The 20,200-nt window shown below is 38.4% G+C and overlaps 2 protein-coding genes across 3 annotated transcripts in view; one reads left to right on the top strand and one right to left on the bottom strand.

Moving 5' to 3' along the window:
* lingo3b (leucine rich repeat and Ig domain containing 3b) overlaps positions 1–20,200 on the top strand; it is a 790,077-nt gene that overhangs the window by 122,715 nt on the left and 647,162 nt on the right. The gene's annotated exons all lie outside the window — the stretch shown is intronic.
* onecut3b (one cut homeobox 3b) overlaps positions 11,583–20,200 on the bottom strand; it is a 76,644-nt gene continuing 68,026 nt past the window's right edge. For both annotated transcript variants that reach the window (XM_073932142.1, XM_017352479.4), the window contains exon 2: positions 11,583–13,036. In XM_073932142.1, coding sequence (XP_073788243.1) covers positions 12,670–13,036 — 367 coding nt within the window. In that variant the 3' untranslated portion in view covers positions 11,583–12,669. The remainder of the gene's footprint in view (positions 13,037–20,200) is intronic.

Genomic DNA, 20,200 nt, shown 5'->3' with positions numbered 1-20,200 from the left:
TTGCACAATTTATACTAAATGGCGTAGAATAGTGCATAAGTATGCAATTTGGGACGCAGCTTCAGTTCCTGGAGGGCCGCAGCTCTGCACAGTTTAGTTCCAACCCTAATTAAACACACCTGATCAAACTAATTGAGTTCTTCAAGCTTGTTAGAAACCTGCAGGTAAGTGTGTTGGAGCAGAGTTGGAAATAAACTGTGCAGGGTTGTGGCCCTCCAGGAATTGAGTTTGACATCCCTGAGTTACAACATCCCACTATATTTTAGAATGCATTATTATTTTTAGAAATGCACTCAAATATACTGGGTAGTTGTAACCCTTTATTGGGTTAAATGTGGACAAACTCAGCAATTTGGGTTAAAAAGTATAATTTAAAAAAAGGAATCCAACATTACATTTGTCTATGTTTGACCCAGCATTGGGTTACAACATGCCAGTATATTTTAAAATGCATTACTATTTTTAGTTAATATACTGGGTTGCTGTAACCCAACAATGGATTAAATATAGCCATTTATGTTAAAAGGTAATTTATTTATATATTTATATTTGACCCAACATTGAGTTACAACAACCCAGCATTATTAGAATGTATGATGATTTGTGCTGATGCGAAAAGCAGTACCTATAAGAACACCTCTGCTTTCTTAATGCAAACATTTTATTTTCTTGAGATTTTTAGGTCAAATATGAGTCAGACATTTCTTTGTAATATTCACGTATCAATATCGGGTTGTTTTAACCCTTGTTAGGTAATATATAGACAAGCAAAACCAAAATTGGGTTAATTTTTTCAATTAAATTTAAATGACACATTTTAACTCAATTGTTGTCCCTGGAATAATATGCAGGGTTGTTTGAACCCAACATTGGGTCAAATATGGATTAACTCAACCATTGGGTTAAATATAGAAAAACCCAGCCATTAGGTTAAAATGTGTCAATTTCTATTTATTTTTTTAATAACCCAACTCTTGTCTATATTTAACTCAACATTGAGTTACAACAACCCAGCATTTTTTAGAATGTATGATTTGTGCTATGAAGCTTTATTTTGTTAATGCAAATATTTTGGGGGTAAAATATGAGGCAGACATTTATTTTTATTGTTCACCTAATAAAATATTGGGTTGTTTTAACCCAATGTTGGGTAACATATGGACAAAAAATAAACAAAAATGGGTTTATGTTTTCAATGAAATTTAAAAAACACATTTTAACCCGACTGTTGTCTTTGTCCATATTTGACTCAACATTTTAGTAAGTAAATGCTGGGTTGTTGAAACCCAACATGGGTCAAATATGGATAAACTCAACCATTGGGTTAAATATATAAAAACTCCGCCATTTGGGTTTAAAGGTGTCATTAAAGTTAAATTTTGTAAAAAAAATAAATAACTCAACATTGTGTTTGTCTTTATTTGACCCAACATTGAGTTACAACAACCCAGCGGAGTGCGCGACGTGTCTAATTAGCGAGAAGGGATCCGGTGGTGATGGGTGAGAAGAGTGCGCGACTTATTTGAGGACCGGGAGGGAAACATGTAATTTCCGGGAGATTATCCCTCGCTTGCAGGCATCCATGGAGTCTCTATACATTTGCAGGAGACTTTGGATGTCTGAATATAACGTTTAACAACTATAGTGAGACACGATCCAGTGGTACATCCTTGATAAACTGTCCAACCTGCACTGCTCACTGGAGCTCAGATGTCACTAGCGCATGCCACATGTCATTGTGTGTGGCTGTGTTTGTGTGTGACCCAACGTTGAGTTGCAACAACCCAGTATATTTTGAAGTGCATTACTAAAAAAATAATAAAAAAATAAATAAAATAATAATGCACTCTTAAATATGCTGGGTTGCTGTAACCCAGTGCTGGGTCAAACAGAGACAAACCCAACAGTTTTCGAATGCATCATGCTTGCACTATGATGCAAAAAGAAACATTTTTCATAAGAACAGCTCAGCAGTTTTCTTAATGCGAGTGTTTTTGGGGGTAAAATATGAGCCAGACATTTCTTTGTAATATACACTTATTAATGCTGGGTTGTTTGAACCCAATGTTGGGTCAAATATGGATAAACTCAACCACTGGGTTAAAAAAGCATCCTTAAAATTTAATTAAAATTATCCATAGTTAAATAAATGTTGGGTTAAATCAACCTAAAATAGACAAAATAATAAATCAGACGTGTCAACACATTTTAGTTCAATCCCTGATCCAACACGCATACCTGTAGGTCTTAAACAAGCCTCGATTAGTTTGATCAGGTGTGTTTAATTAGGGTTGAAACTAAACTGTGCGGAGCTGCGGCCCTCCAGGAACTGAGTTTCAGAATTTCACAATCTCACGGCAATTCGTAACTTTTTGATTGAATGGCTAATTCATATGAATTCGTACGATCTAATTCGTACAATTTAGTACGATTTGCTCATCCCCCAATCACTCTAGTAGGAGAATTTTGCTTTCACCATCCAAAATAAATAAAGTTATCCAACATGTGCGCCCGATAGCTCCGCCCCTTCCGCTACTTGAGCAAACCTGCGGTCGTTGAGTGCGTGAAGTGTCCATCATTACACACTTCATTATACTGGCTGAATGAGTGCATCATCCGGGTAATTAAAGTGCACTTATTATTGTTAGAGTTTTCGGTGTGAACACACTACTTGCACTATTTGTACTACAAAATGGCATAGAATAGTGCATAAGTATGCGATTTGGGACGCAGCTTCAGTTCCTGGAGGGCCACAGCTGGGCACAGTTTAGTTCCAACCCTAATTAAACACACCTGATCAAACTAATTGAGTCCTTCAGGCTTGTTAGAAACCTGCAGGTAAGTGTGTTGGAGCAGGGTTGGAAATAAACTGTGCAGGGCTTCGACCCTTCAGGAATTGAGTTTGACATCCCTGACTTACAACATCCCACTGTATTTTCAGAATTTCACAATCTCACGGCAATTCGTAGCTTTTTGGTTCAGTGGCTTATTTGTATGAATTCGTACGATCTAATTCGTACAGTTTAGTACGATTTGCTCATCCCCCAATGACGGTTGGGTTTAGGGGTGGGGTTAGGTGCCACGCCTCCTTTTTAAAATCGGACAATTTTTGTATGTCGTACGAATTAGCCTCTAAACTGTCAAAACGTAAAATACATTTCCTCGTAAGATCAGGCTGAGTTTGACACCTGTACATTAAATAAATTAAAGAGCCCTGCATTGGGCGAATCCCACCTCTCCCTGACCGCGACGTTCGAGTCGTCCTGTCTCTGAACAGTTAGATTAATATCCATGCATAAAAGAATCACCAGCGTTTCCCAACAACCGAAGAGCTGGTTTCATTTTCATTTTTTTTTCCATTTTTTTTTTTTTTTTTTTTAATATCAGGATCACTTGAACACGCACAACAAACACTAATCGAACCCAAATGCATTTTCCTATGGGCTGAAACATGGCTCAGTAAATGAAACTAAGAGAGGGAGAAAGAAACCCAACAATAAAATGAACAAATCAAGTATACAGCAGTATGCCTCATGATAATACTTTGGTCTCTAAAGCTCATTTTTGGTGTTTCTCAAAGGAACTATAACTACTACACAAGCTTTGGGTAATTTCAGGCAATCTTGACTCCACGGTCAAAGGTTTCATACTGTTCTAGTTGCCACTTAAATGTTCATTATAAGCGCTGACCTCGACTTTACAACAAATCAAAAACCCGAACGTTTGCTTCTGAGGGAGCATGCCGAAATGAACAGGAAGAAATTACTCAACAGGACAGTACAGAACAGTAAAAAGCTTCAAGTCACAATATTTCCAAAACTATTATTTCGCAGTATTGTCGTCTACTATCATCGTTATTGTTTCATCAGATTACCTTTACATTACAAGCGTTTGAGGTATATCAGAATTTCTCATTGTCGACACGTGCCTGCCAGCGTGAAATGACATGATTGGTCGTGTGGATGTGACCGATGGAGGCCTGTGATTGGACGACCGCTGACAGTGCAGGTATACCTCAGGAGTTTTTTTACGTGATCCTCACAAAGCACACACACACACTTCCAGAATACTGTAAATTACACAAAAATAGCTCTGGCGGAAGTGTGTGTGCGAATCCAGAGGCGTTCGGAGGAGTTAAACGTCACTAACTGCTCCTGCCACACTTCATAGAGAAATAAATACACGTAAATAAAGCGATAAATAAATGCAGCAAATAGAAAAACGACCACCTTTCATAAAAAACAAAGTGCTTCTTTGTCAGGATGGAAACAGAGTCTGTGGATTCCCTCGTTTGTATGCTAAATATCGAAAATAAAATGTATGCATGTGTGCTGAAATGTGTGTGTGTGTGTGTGAGAGTGTGTGTGTGAGTGTGTACAGAGTAATTCCACCCGTGGTTGAAGGAAAAAGGCACTCAACTTGTCCTGCATAGTTGCCACTTCCTTCACCGTGGCATAATGCAGTCTGACTACTCTGTGCGTGTGTGTGTACGTGTGCATGTGTGCGTGTCAAACCTCAACGTCTTGGAAAGAACGTTGTCAGAATGTTCTCTTAACATTGACAGAATGTTTGTTGCTGATAAAACGCTTTCAAAATTAAATTTGGATACAGAAACATTCTCACAGCAAGAAGGTCGCCGGTTCGAGCCTTGGCTGGGTTAGTTGGCATTTCTGTGTGGAGTTTGCATGTTCTCCCCGTGTTGGCGTGGGTTTCCTCCTGGTGCTCCGATTTGCACAAGTCCAAACACATGCACAACAGGGGAACTGGATAAGCTAAATTGTCTAAAGTGTATGTGTGTGAATAGGTGTGTATGGGTGTTTCCCAGTACTGGGTTGGGAATGTGTTTGGACTGTGGGGGAACCAGTGACCAATGTTTGGACTTGAACCAGTGTCCTTCTTGCTATGAGGCCACAGTGCTAACCACTAAGCCACCGTGTCACCCTTATACCGAAAAGTTTTAAGGAAATCTTACTTGCTATAGAATGTTCAAAAGTAACATTCCTATATTGTTAGCAAATCGAATGTTCCCTTAACACTCCTTAAGCTGTAAAAACACTCTGAGAACATTTTTATAACAACATCCTTAGAATATTTTGGTTAACTGTGAGTCTTAAAGGGTCAGTTGACACAAAAAAATGAAAATTATGTCATTTACTGACCCTCAATTAATTCCAAAACTCTTTGAGTTTCTTTTTTAGCTGAACATAAAGGAAGATATTTGAAAGGAACTGATGGTGCCAGAAACACTACAGGTGCAAATAGCTATCAGCCATTCAACATTCTTCAAAATATCTTCCTTTGTGTCCTTTGTGTAGAGTTTGAAACTACTTGAGTGTGGGTAAATGATGGGTTAATGGATATCATTATTGTGTGAACTGTCCCTTTTATTAAGCCTTGCAGTCATAAATAACTTTGGCTGCGTCCGAAATCGCCAACTACTCAGTAGGTACTGCCTTTGAGTTTAAACGTACTACTCGGCTGTTAGAAAAGTGCTTTCTATGTAAGTAGTATGAATGGAACTCTGACGTACTACATCCACCATTTTGTCATGATCATGTGACTTACCCGCGGATGGCGTAGTGTCAATCGGACGCGCTCTTTAGAATCTCGCCGGAAGTAGTAGGTTATCAGAGTACCTCTCGCATACTGTTTTTTGAATTCTATAGATTCTGGCATACTGTTTTTAACGTACTATACAGTTTGGAAGTATGCGATTTTTGGACGCAGCCCAAGTGTTTGTTTTAGTGTACATTAACTATGCTAATGTGTGTGTGTTTGAGAAGAAAATGTTGCTACACTACACATTTGCGTGTGTGTGTATGTGTGTGTGTTCACCAAAGTGAAAAAATATAGTAAATACTATAGTGTTTTGAACCATACTATAGTAAAGTATACTTAAATACCATTATCATATATAATAGTATTTACAATGTATAGTATTTACTATAGGGAACTAAATTAAATACTGTGGTATCCTTTTACTGCAGTAAACTGTGGTGTATACTGTGTAACTGTGGTATAATATACAAAAGTATAGCTGGAAAAAACTACAGTATTAGGTCATTCGTTTACTATAGTTGTTGTGTTACCATAGCAACAATAGAACACAACCGATCAATTACTGTAGTTCTTGTGTTACCATAGCAACAATAGAAGAATGCAGATCAATAACTGGAGTTCTGCTGTTACCATAGCAACTGTAGAATCACCACAGCGGAGCAATCACTGGAGTTCTTGTGTTACCATAGCAACCGTAGGATCACAACAAATCCATTACGGTGGTTGTTGTGTTACCATAGCAACCGTAGAATCAGAACAGATCAATTACTGTTGTTCTTGTTACCATAGCAACCGTAGAATCACAACAGATCAATTACGGTTGTTCTTGTGTCACCATAGCAACTTAAGAATCACCACAACAGATCAATTGCTTTAGTTCTTGTGTTACCTTAGCAACTGTACATTCACATCAGATCGATTTCTGTAGTTTTTGTGTTACCAAAGCAACTGTGGAATCACCACAGCAGATTCATTCAAGTGCTTTGCTATAGTAGGCTGTGGTTCAAAAACACTATAGTATTTAATATGTTATTGTAGTGTGTGTGTGTAGATGATAATGATGAAGATGATGATGATGATGATGATGATGGTTAAACTGGCAGGCTGAAGAAGAATCTTTGGTATCAGTGGCTGTATCAAACACACACCACTGTGTTTCTGTGAGGTAGCCACATTGATTCTCACTACAAACGAGGTGTGTGTTCGCTTTTTGTTCACATTTTTGCTTCACATCATCAAGAGTTTGCAGAAATAAAAACTCGCTCTTCACCTGGTCGATGCTTCCTTCTCAAATGCTACAGACGTCTGCTGTTCCTTCTGTCTGCACAGCGAGACATGGGGAAAGAGCACACCTTTTCCATGGGTTATTCTTTCCTTTGAAGAAACAACATCCAGGTGTGCGAGAGTTCAGGTTCAGGAGTCTGTTTCTTACCAAATGTGTGTAGTTCACAAACAGCTTCTCTTTTTTTTTTCTCTCCTTTGTTTCTCGTCGTTTTTGTTCACAAGGTGCTTCTTTACACTTAGTTTTATCCACAACAGAGCACAAAGAGTCCAGACGTTTAATACAAACTTTGTGTCTATTTAACTATTTTACCCGCATCGTTATTATAGAGGAACAGAGAGAAAGAGAGAGAGGAGGAAAGATAGAGGGATATTTACAGTTTTGGTGATCAGCGGATGTCAGGAATGAGTGTTTTGCATGATTTGTCAGATTCTGTGGTTTGCCGCACAGACTCGTGGGAAAGGAAGAGAGTCTTGGCGAACGTATACTACCATCCTCTGTGATTATCGTTAAGGCATCTGTCGTTGGCACTCAATTATCATACAGTGACATTTTACCTTTAGGTTTGGCCACTAGAAGCTGCAGATCTCCACAAACAGGAGACAAAAATATATATAATCGCACAGCTTCACTCTCCTGCTGATTGTTTCGTCTTTGGTAACGGATGAAAGAAATAAATGCATGGAATTAAAATGTAAATCCTGACAATTTGTGCAGGACGGTGATGCATGCTGCCTTCAAGTTCATATTTGAGTGGGTATTTGACTGAGAAAGAAGGGTAAACAGTCTAATTTTTTTTTAATTGGATGCAGGATTATTATCGTTAACTAAAACGAAACATTAACTAAAATATATGTATATTTATATATATCTAGGTTTGTGTGTGTATATAATATATATGTGTGTGTGTGTGTGTGTGTGTGTGTGTGTGTGTGTGTGTGGTATGTATATATATCTGTGTGTTTGTATGTGCGTATGTATATATATATATATACATATATATATATATATATATATATATATATATATATATATATATATATATATACACACACACACAAACACACACTATATATATGTATATATATATATATATATATATATATATATATATATATATGTGTGTGTGTATATGTGTGTGTGTGTATATACACACGTGTATATATATATATATATATATATATATATATATATACACACACACACACACACACACACACACACACACACACACACACACACATGTATATATATATATGTGTGTGTGTGTGTATATATTTATATATATGTATATATATGTATGTATATATTTATATATATAAATATATATATGTGTGTGTGTGTGTGTGTGTGTGTGTGTGTGTGTGTATATATTTATATATATGTATGTATATATTTATATTTATATATATATATATATATATATATATATATATATATATATATATATATATACAAATGTTAACTAACTATATATATATATATATATATATATATATATATATATATATATATATATATATATATATATATTTATATTTATATATATATAAGGGGTGTCAAACAGCCTGCAGCTCTACATAGTTTAGTATATTTGCAAACCTGCTCCAACACACTTGAGCGGAGGTCACACTGTACTTTTCTCTCCTCAGACTTCTATTCATACGCATGCGAATGCGTTAGACAGGAAATGCAGCCTCGTGCGACAAGTTTCGCAGTTCGCTGTGGTGCAAATTTCAAGCTTTGTGAACTGTGAAAACGCATCACGTGAATGCGTAAGACCAATCAAGGATCAAAACATGACCTCTCTATACAGAAATTTTAAATACGGACCAATCACTCGCTTTTTAAATGTCTAATCATCTTGTTTAATCCCGCCCCTTTTCGCAGCGCTGTACGACAGAATTTTGCATATCAAACTCTAGTGTGACCGCGGCATTACCTGTAGGTCTCAAACAAGCCTGAAAGAGTTAGTCTGATCAGGTGTGTTTAATTAGGGTTGAACCAAACTATGCAGAGCTGCGGCCCTCCAGGAACTGAATTTAACACTTGCATAAAATAATTAAAATAAAATGTTTTTAAAAATATAAAAGAAAATATTTGTATTTTATTTAGCCAAAAACCAGGTAATATTTATTTGTCTTCGTTCAGTTTAACTTGAGGTATACTGAAAAATAAACAAATTAACAAGGGTTAAATGGAGATCATAGAAATCACACAGTTGAAACCAATAAAAATAAATGTAAATGGCAAAATTTATACAACAATGCACAATAATATTACCAAAAATAAAGGTTTTTCTAGTTGCTAAATTATTAAATTAATATAAAATGTGTTGAAATAATTTAATTAAAACATTAAATAATTAAATACACACAAAAAAATTACATTTTAAATATTATTTTTAAAAGGTGTCTTATAGTTTGCCAAGACGTCAGATTTTGTATTGACAGCATTATTAAGATATCATAACTTGTATTTGTGTTGTTAAAAAACTAAATAATTTTAAAATATTAAGACTTAATTAGTAGCTATCAATAAAATAAAGTGACTTCTAATGTAGCAAAATAATACACGAGTGTAACTTGAAAGCAGCATATGATCAGAGGTAATAATAATAATAATAATAGCGCGAGTGTGTTTCTGCGGTTCTCCAGGAGGTGGCGCCGCTGCTCTGTGCAGAAGAAGCGCTCTGTAAAACCCCTACGGTAAAATGATTCTTTAGGGGCAAATACAGAGAGCTGATTGATTCTTTGCATCCCTTTATCATTGTGCTGAAGCAAGAACAAGGCGCCACACTGGCAGTGAGAATACAGACTGAGACGGCGAGACTCCTGAATACATCCAGCGTTATGAATATGAATGTGAAGGTCAAATAAGGGGGTCGTAAACCAAAGCTCGTGTGCTAAAATACGTATTGCCTTCTTTCTGCTACTCTATGAGAGAGAGAAAATTCCGTATAGCTAATTCAGAGACTGAGGTGAGAGATGGTCAGCTCAAATATCAAGCACAGCTCGGGGGGAGGGGGGTATTAACGAAATATTTGTGACAGAACGAAATAAACCTAGTGAAAGTGATGTTGGCCGAGAGAGCTTATTGCGCTGCAAAATGAGAAATGCGCATGCAATTACAAAAATGTTAGCAAATTAGGACAAGATCTTGGTTGTTTTGATAGCATAGGTGTTGCACATCCCCACAACGCAAGTAAATTAATTAAACACATAGCATTTACTCACAACACATGCTAATAGCAGGGAACACAATGGAGATGTTTCTAGGGGACTTAAAAAACGTGACGGACCCGGCTGGGATTTGTTTATTGTGCGATGAAGTGTGAGGTTGTGTGTGGGGGTGGGGGGGTTGTTTATTTTAACATCCCGATTACATTGTTCACTTGTATTTTTGAATATTAACCTAAATAGCCTGATCAGTCATGTTTGTTTTCTTCATTTGTTTGCATTGTAAGAATTTGTAGGGCGTTTGCTTTATTAGTTTGCATTGTAATGTTTTGTAGCATGTTTTTTAATTTGTTTACAGCATGTTGTGAGAATTTGCTGCATGTTTTATTAAGTAGCTTGTATTGTGAGAATTTTGCAGCTTGTTTTCTTTATTTGTTTGTGCTGTACGATTTTGCAGCGAATTTTCTTAATTTGTTTGCGCTGTGAGATTTTGCAGCTTGTTTTCTTAATTTGTTTGCACTTTACGATTTTGCATTGCATTTTCTTAGTTTGTTTGCGCTGTATGATTTTGCAGCGCGTTTTCTTAATTTGTTTGGGCTGTACGATTTTGCAGCGTATTTTCTTTTTTTTGCACTGTACGATTTTGCAGTGCATTTTCTTAATTTGTTTGCATTGTAATGATTTGTAGCTTGTTTTCTTAATTTGATTGCGTTTTCTTTGTTTACATTATGAGAATTTGCAGCACGTTCTTAATTTGCATTGTGAGAATTTTGCAGCGTGTTTTAATTTGTTTGCGCTGTACGATTTCGCAGCACATTTTAAAATTTGTTTGCGCTGTACAATTTTGCTGCTCGTTTTCTTAATTTACGCTTTATGATTTTGCAGCGCATTTTCATAATTTGTTTGCGCTGTAAGATTTTGCAGCTCGTTTTCTTAATTTGTTTGGGCTGTACGATTTTGCAGCGTATTTTCTTTTTTTGCACTGTACGATTTTGCAGTGCATTTTCTTAATTTGTTTGCATTGTAATGATTTGTAGCTTGTTTTCTTAATTTGATTGCGTTTTCTTTGTTTACATTATGAGAATTTGCAGCACGTTCTTAATTTGCATTGTGAGAATTTTGCAGCGTGTTTTAATTTGTTTGCGCTGTACGATTTCGCAGCACATTTTAAAATTTGTTTGCGCTGTACAATTTTGCTGCTCGTTTTCTTAATTTACTCTTTATGATTTTGCAGCGCATTTTCATAATTTGTTTGCGCTGTAAGATTTTGCAGCTCGTTTTCTTAATTTGTTTGCGCTTTGATTTTGCAGCACATTTTCTTAATTTGTTTGCGCTTTATGATTTTGCAGCGCGTTTTCTTGATTTGTTTGCGCTTTACGATTTTGCATTACATTTTCTTAGTTTGTTTGCGCTGTATGATTTTGCAGCGCGTTTTCTTAATTTGTTTGTGCTGTGCGATTTTGCAGTGCATTTTCTTAATTTGTTTGCATTGTAATGATTTGTAGCTTGTTTTCATTTGATTGTGTTGTGAGAATTTGCAATGCGTTTTCTTTGTTTACGTAATGAGATTCTTAATTTGTTTGCGCTGTACAGTTTTGCAGCGCGTTTTCTTAATTTGTTTGCATTGTAATCATTTGTAGCTTGTTTTTCTTAATTTGATTGTTTTGAGAATTTTGCAGCTCGTTTTCTTAATTTGTCTGCACTGTACAATTTTGCAGTCCATTTTCTTAATTTGTTTGCATTGCAATGATTTGTAGCTTGTTTTCTTAATTTAATTGTGCAGTGAGAATTTGCAATGCGTTTTTTTTTTCGTTTTCGTTATGAGATTTTGCAGCGTGTTTTATTAACTAGTTTGTATTGCGAGAATTTGCAGCGCATTTTTCTTAATTTGTTTGTGCTGTACAATTTTGCAGTGTTTGCTTTTCGTTTGCATTGTAATGATTTGTAGCTTGTTTTGTTAATTTGACTGTATTGTGATAATTTGCAGTGCGCTTTCTTTGTTTACGATGTTAGAATTTGCAGTTGTGAGATTTTGCAGCACATTTTAGCACTAGTTTGTATTGTGAGAATTTGCAGTGCGTTTTCTTAATTTGTTTGCAATGTGAGAATTTATCGCGCATTTTTAAAATTTGTTTGTTTTAAAATTTGTTTTAAAACACGTTTTCTTTCATTTGCATTGTGCGCATTTGTAGTGTATTGTTAATTTGTTTGTGTTATTAGAGTTTGCAGTGTGTTGTTAATTTGTTTGCGTCGTGAGAATTTGCATTGTGTTTTCTTAATTTGCATTGTGAGATTTTGCAACACGTTTACTTCATTTGTTTGCGTTAAGATTTTGCATTGTGTGTTCTTAATTCGTGTCCTGAGGATTTTGCATCCTGTTTGTTTGTTTGTTTGCATGTGAAAATTTGCTTTTGATTTTATTAGTTTGCATTGTAATGATTTATAGCATGTTTTTTTTATTTGTTTGCAGCACATTTTCCTTATTTGTTTGCATTGTGCTGTCAAACTGATGAAGATCTTTTCTCAACTAGCTGGCGTTTTTTATAATTGCAAGTGTTTTCTTAAACTGCAGCACATTAAGCTCTCTCGACCACTGTATAAAATGTTATTTTGTGAAAAAAATCAATGAAATCCGCGCTCCTCCGACTCTCAATCGGAGGAGTTTTGATGGGCACCGTAGATCATCATGTGCTGCACATGCGTCGAAGCGTCTTCCTCTGCGTTTACGCCTTGGAAAAGGTGTTGGCTGAAGTCCCGGGCTGTCCGGGGCTGCTGGCGTGCTCGTCCTGCCAGCGGTCCACGCAGCGGCGCCGGGCGTTCATGAAGAAGTTGCTGACGGTGGAGAGCTCCAGGCCCAGCTGCTGCGAGATGGTGATCTGCATCTCCTTGCTGGGTCGTTTGTTCTCCTTGAAGATGGCGATGAGTGTTCGGCGCTGTAGGTCGGTGAACACCAGCCGCTGCTTCTTGGGCACCATGTTTCTGTCTTTGTGCTGCTCCTGCTCCTTTCTCTTGCACGCTGCCATGAGGAGACACAGAAGAAGACGCGAGTGAAAATACAAGAAGGAGGCTGTTAAAGGGAGAGTTCATCCAAAACATGAAAATTCTGTCATCATTTAGGGATACTCATCTTCAGCAATGGCGTATATGCACAGCTAGTGGATTAATGATAATGCTAAACTTCCGGTGAAAGGTTTATGAGACTATTTTTAATTTTTTTAAGGTTAGTTTTACAGCATCGATGTTGTGATGTAATTAATGTATAATCAGTTAAATAGATTTAAGCCTTCATTCAGGTGTTCAAGTGTAAAATGAGATGAAAGACGGTGTAAACACTAGCACCGTCAGTAGCAGAAGCCTCCAACTTCATTAAAAATACATGTTTTAAAGAAATTATGCAGAAAAAATGTAATTTAATGCAGTGCTTTCTGTCTAGTCTGAGAGGCACTTTATATCATACAGAGCATCCGGAAAGTCTTCATAGTGCTTTTCTTTTTCTACATGTTTTTATGTTACAGTCTTATTCCAAAATTGATTAAATTCATTTATTTTCTCGACATTCTACACACAATACCTATGGAAGCACATTCCTGCCAATGAATGATAACAAATGATAACAATTCAGAGTTACTAAGTCTCAATTCCGAGTTACTAAGTCTCAATTCCAAGTTACTAAGTCTCAATTCCGAGTTAATTGCAATTCGAAGTTAAAAAGTTCCAATTCTGAGTTACTAAGTCGCAATTCCAAGTAATAAAGTCGCAATTCCGAGTTACTAAATCTCAATTTCAAGTTACTAAGTCTCAATTCCGAGTTAATTGCAATTCGAAGTTATAAAGTTCCAATTCCGTGTTACTAAGTCGCAATTCCGAGTTACTAAGTCTCAATTCTTAGTTAATTGCAATTTGGAGTTATAAAGTTCAAATTACAAGTTACTAAGTCGCAATTCTGAGTTAAGTCTTAATTCCGAGTTTTTTAGTCGCAATTCCGAGTTAATGGCAATTCGAAGTTATAAAGTTCCAATTCCGTGTTACTAAGTCGCAATTCCGAGTTACTAAGTCTCAATTCTGAGTTAATTGCAATCCGGAGTTATAAAGTTCAAATTACAAGTTACTAAGTCGCAATTCTGAGTTAAGTCTTAATTCCGAGTTTTTTAGTCGCAATTCCGAGTTAATTGCAATTCGAAGTTATAAAGTTCCAATTCCGTGTTACTAAGTCGCAATTCCGAGTTACTAAGTCTCAATTCTGAGTTAATTGCAATCCGGAGTTATAAAGTTCAAATTACAAGTTACTAAGTCACAATTCTGAGTTAAGTCTTAATTCCGAGTTATTAAGTTGCAATTCCGAGTTACTAAGTCTCAATTCTTAGTTAATTGCAATTCGGAGTTATAAAGTTCAAATTACAAGTTACTAAGTCGCAATTCTGAGTTAAGTCTTAATTCCGAGTTATAAAGTTGCAATTCCGAGTAAGTAAGTAGTAATTCCGAGTTACTAAGTTGCAATTGCGAGTTGTAATGTCACAATTCTGACTTTATAATTTTTGTTTACATTGTATTTATTTTTTTATTTTATTCAGTGGCGGGAATGGGCTTTCATAATCCCCCACTATAACAATGTGGAAAAAAAAAGTTTTTGAAATTGTTGCAAATTTATCAAAAAAAAAAAAATCTTTAAAATCACATGTACATCAGTATTCACAACCTTTGCCGTGGAGCTGTAAATTGAGCTCGGGTACATTCTGTCTCCACTGATCAATCTGGAGATGTTTCAGCGGCTTCATTGGAGTTCACCTGTGCTCAATTTAGCTGATTGACATGATTTGAAAAGGCTACACCTGTCTATATAAGGGCCCAGGGATGACAGTGCATGTCAAAGCACAAACCAAGCATGAAGACAAAGGAACTGTCTGTAGACCTCCGATACAGGATTGTCTGGAGGCACAAGGCTGGGGAAGGTGACAGAAACATTTCTGCTGCTCTGAAAGCTCCAATGAGCACAGCGGCCTCCATCATCAGTCAGTGGAAGATTTTTAACCACCAGGGCTCTTCCTAGAGCTGGCCGGCCATCTAAACTGAGTGATCAGGGGAGAAGGGCCTTACTTAGGGAGGTGACCAATAACCAGCTCAAGCGTTCTTCCGTGGAGAGAGGAGAACCTTACAGAAGGACAACCATCTGTGTAGCAATCCACCAATCAGGCATCTGTATGGTAGAGTGACCAGATGGAAGACACTCCCCGCCTGGAATTAGCCAAAAGGCATCTGAAGGATTTTTAGAGCATCAGAAACTAAACTCTCTGCTCTGATCAGACTCAAACTGATCTGTTTGGAGTGAACGCCAGGCGTTACGTTAAGAGAAAAGCAGGCAGCGCTCATCAGCAGGCTAACAGCATCCCTACAGTGAAGCATGGTGGTGTTGGCATCATGCTGTGGGGATGTGTTTCAGCAGCAGGAACTGGAAGACTAGTCAGGATAGAGGGAAAGATGAATGCAGCAATGTACAGAGACATCCTGAATAAAGACCTGCACAAGAGTGCTCTTGACCTCAGACTTGGGCGACGCTTCATCTTCCAGCAGGACAATGACCCAAAGCACACCGCCAACATATCAATGGAGCGGCTTCACAATGAAGACCTGCACAAGAGTGCTCTTGACCTCTGTGGCGAGGGGGCGTGGCTGAGAGCCGTGGGAACGGGGTGAGGCCACCGCGTAACTGGATACACCTGCGGTGCGCACCTGCCTCGGATCCCACGGAAGGAGCTCTGGACCATAAAGGGAGGACCGATGGCAGAGGAAGCCGAGAGAGGATCGGGCCCGGACTTATTTTACTTTTGCTTTTCAGTTTCTTCCCGGCGGCCAAAGGGCCGTCAACTTCACTACAGTGGTGCCGAAGCCCGGGAGAAGGAGGGACGCGTTGTCCAGATGCCCTCGCCGCTGAGAGAGGGGGCGAGTGTTCGGGAGTTAACCCGAGTGGGGGAGAAACCCGTCCGTCTGCCCAGAGTGCCGGGGCGGCCTGAGGCTGGCGAGGAAAGGATCTGCCTGCTGCTGTCTCCCAGCATGGGGAGGAGCAGGGGACGCGGGGCTCACCACCGGAAGGGAAAGTGCTGAAGGGAGCCATCCCACAGAACCCGGGGGAGTCGCCGCGATCCGCCATGATGCCGTAGCCTGCATCCATCCACCGAAGCGGGAGCGGAGCAGGAGACCAGAAATGCCGCCAGCCAGCCAGCCAGGAGAACCGCCGCCGGACGCCAGAAGACGGACGGGTGGATAGATTCCTCCACAGGGCTCCCAGCACGTTGTCGCATCTCTCAGCTGGTGGAGGACCGAGTGGCAGCGTGTCTGGAGAACCGAACCCCAATTTTTTTTTTCTTTTTCCTCTCTCCCCTTTCTCGGTCTACTCTGTCTTTCCTCCTTTTTTTTCCATCTTCTTTTCTCTCGGCCCGTCTCATATAGGTCTCGCGGGTGCTGTGGCGCCAAACCCCCCCCCCCCCCCCCTAACCCGGAGTATGCACAGCCACGGGGTGCCCCCGGCCTGTGATGGGAGATGGGGGTATGTGGCGAGGGGGCGTGGCCGAGAGCCGTGGGAACGGGGTGAGGCCACCGCGTAACTGGATACACCTGCGGTGCGCACCTGCCTCGGATCCCACGGAAGAAGCTCTGGACCATAAAGGGAGGACCGATGGCAGAGGAAGCCGAGAGAGGATCGGGCCCGGACTTATTTTACTTTTGCTTTCAGTTTGACGGCAGTCTCCGTGAGGAGCTGCCGTCTGTTTGTTTTGGTTTAGACGGCAGTCTCCGTGAGGAGCTTCCGTCATTGTTATTAATAAATCATTTTAAAGCTCCGTCGGTTCTCCGCCACCTTCTTCCCGGCGGCCAAAGGGCCGTCAACTTCACTACAACCTCAGACTGGGGCGACGCTTCATCTTCCAGCAGGACAATGACCCAAAGCACACCGCCAAAATATCAATGAAGCGGCTTCACAACAACTCAGTGAGTGGCCCAGCCAGAGCCCAGACCCAAATCCTATTGAACATCTCTAGAGAGATCTGAAAACGGCTGTACACCGTCGCATCACATCCAACCGGATAGAGCTTGAGTTGTCCTGCAAAGCAGAATGGGCCAAAATTCCCATAGACAGGTGTGCCAAGCTTGTGGCATCCTATTCAACAAGTCTTAAGGCTGTAATTGCTGCCAAAGGTGCATCAACAAAGTGTTGAACAAAACCTGTGAATACTGATGTTCATGTAATCTTTCAGCTTTTTTTATTCGCTATAAATTTGCAACAATTTCAAAAACTCTTTTTTTACATTGTCATTATGGGGGATTGTGTGTAGAATGTTAAGGAAATCAATGAAGTTTGGAATAAGGCTGGAACATAAAATCGTGGAAAAAGTGAAGAGCTATCAATACTTTCCGGATGCACTGTGTATCAGTCAGACAGTGAAGATCATTGATTTTTTTAAAAATCGGATCATAAACATGGCGAATTTGTAATTCACCGGAAGCACTTGGGCTGGCGGACTGAAAATGAAAGGTCTGTGTTAGAACTGCACATTAGTCACATCACAGGGGTCTGCAATGTGGTTGGGATTATAGTTGACTAGACATTACAGATAACAAAATAGCTGCGTAATTTCATATTTCAGGAGTCTCATATTTATTATATTATTTGCTTGAGCTTTTAAGACCTGACTGTAAGAATCTGAAGCAAATTTAAGCCATTTGGGCACAATAAATGAAAAGATTAGCTTAAAGATTATTAAAATACAGGGATTATTTAATTTATGCTTCTGAATACTGTTTGCCTCCCCAGCAAATCTTAAATCATTGTTTATTTGCTTGTTTCCTCTGTTGCATTTAACTTTGCTTGTGATTTTTAAAATGATATTTTATGCACTATAGAATCCACTATAAAATCATCGCAATCGATTGAAAATTATTTACAAGCTGTTCTAGTCATTTGCTGAAATTGCACTTATACAGCATGTAATATACAGCATATTGCAGTGAATGGAAATATTGCAATGTCAGTTTTTTTCCAGTATCGTGCAGCCTGTGTGTAGTCTGTGTGCATATACACCATTGTTCCAAACCCGAGTTTCTTTCTTCTGTTGAACACAAAGGAAGGTACTCTGGGAAAATGTTGTAAACAATAAAACAGCCATTGGCTTTATTGACTTTTTTTAGTCTCTTGCTATGTTTTCTTCCATCTTCTATATATGCACATTTTGGAGCATTGCATTTTTAAAAATGCTTAATGGAAATGCCATCCATTTTGAAAATGCACATACTGTAGAAATCTTATGCGCACAACTGAGTTAAAACTTTTTATCCAGGTAAAAAAAAAGGGGGCATAAACTTTGGAAACGCACAGTATAAACTCTGCACATGTGCATCGGTCTGCATGATGTGATGTAGTTTTTGACAGATTACTTCACAGATATAAATGTGTGTTTCAGGTCATTTGCATTAATGTTGGTTTGCAGATTTCCATGTTTCCGGCTTTACATTGTTGCTGATCTGAAATGCTGTTGTGCTGTTTGTAAAAGGCCTCAGCCCTCCGTCAGTCCGTCATCACAGTGATTAAGTATTATTCTTCTTTTATTAGTATTCCCTCCAGAACTGTCTTGAGCATCTGTCTGCACTAAAGAGCGTTTCACGCCTTCAAAAGCCACCGCGTTCATTGCGTTTTGTCTTCTAGGGCTCTATTTTGATGGTCCATGTGAAAAGCGCAGGGTGCAAACACTTTCAGGCATGTCAGAATCCATTTTTGCTAATATAAGGAGGAAAAAATACGCTTTGCGCTGTGGCGCATGGTCTAAAAGGGTTGAGCTTATTCTCTTAATGAGTTATAGGTGTGTTTTGAGAATAAACCAATCAGAGTCTCATCTCCCATTCCCTTTAAGAGCCAGTTGTGTCACGCCATGGTGCATTTGATATGTACATGATGTAAAGTAAGTGTAATTGTAAAAACTGAGCATTTCACTTGCAAGAAAACAGTTAAACAGAGCATCTACAGCACGAGAATGAAAGATAAATATTATTAACTTTCACTTTCGCTCTCGTGGATAGGGAAACCTTGTATGCACAGACATCAATTAGCCTATAAATAATTCATCTAGTTTGTTATATGCAAAGATTTGTTTCAAAACTATTTCTAAATTTAGTTCTAATTTCCAGCAAACGAATAAATGAACAATAATAACGAAGTGTGCTCAAAAACCTGAGTTATATCCTAAAACAATGCCCTAAAAATGGCGTGGGTTTCCTCCGGGTGCTCCGGTTTCCCCCACAGTCCAAACACATGCGCTATAGGGGAATTGATGAACTAAACTGGCCAGTGTATGAGTGTGTGTGTGAGAGGATGAGCGTGTATGGGTGTTTCCCAGTACTGGGTTGCAGCTAGAAGGGCATCAGCTGCGTAAAACATATGCCCTAAAAATGCCCTATATGATCTAAAACCTGACAGGTGGACAAATCTAAACTTGTTTTTGATAAAACAAATATAAATATGGATATAATAAATAATACTGCTAATAATAATAACACTATACAAAAGCAAATTGAATGAACTGAAAAAGCCTCCCGAGATGAAGAAGGCATGAAGGAAGTGGTTTTTAAATTCATGAAGGCTAGAAAATATTATGTTTTGTAATATTTTAATCCTTTATATTTATATCCTATATATATATATCCTTAATATTTTAATTCTTTTTCATTTGTAAAGATATTTGCGGATTGCTCTACATCTTGTGTGTATTAAACAGTGTGTAATGGAGGCACAACTCTGCGCCAGACAATAGACCGTCTTTGTTCTGGTCTAAAGAACAGACTATTACAGTTTCTCAAAATAGCAACGCGCCAAAACACGCCTGCTTTTTTAGACCAGAACGCCTATGGGCGCACATATGAACGCAAATGCATTTGCTATTTAAACAGTGTGGCGCAACACCTCAAATTGAACCTTGCGTCGAGCTGAAAGTAGCAAACAACTATTGCGTCGCGCCTTGCGCCACATTGTGCTCGGTGTATGATAGGGCCCCTAATCTTCTAATATATGAGGTGCAACTGATTTATTAGAAAAGAAAAAAACATCACAGTGGCAAATCTCAATGCACTAATCTACGTTTTGTCTGATATTTGATTCCAGTTTAATCAGGAAGTGAGGATTTTGTTCTTTGTTTTTTTC

Source organism: Danio rerio, chromosome 2 (assembly GCF_049306965.1).
Source record: "Danio rerio strain Tuebingen ecotype United States chromosome 2, GRCz12tu, whole genome shotgun sequence".
Classification (NCBI taxonomy): Eukaryota; Metazoa; Chordata; class Actinopteri; order Cypriniformes; family Danionidae; genus Danio; species Danio rerio.
This window is presented reverse-complemented; position numbering and strand designations above follow the sequence as displayed.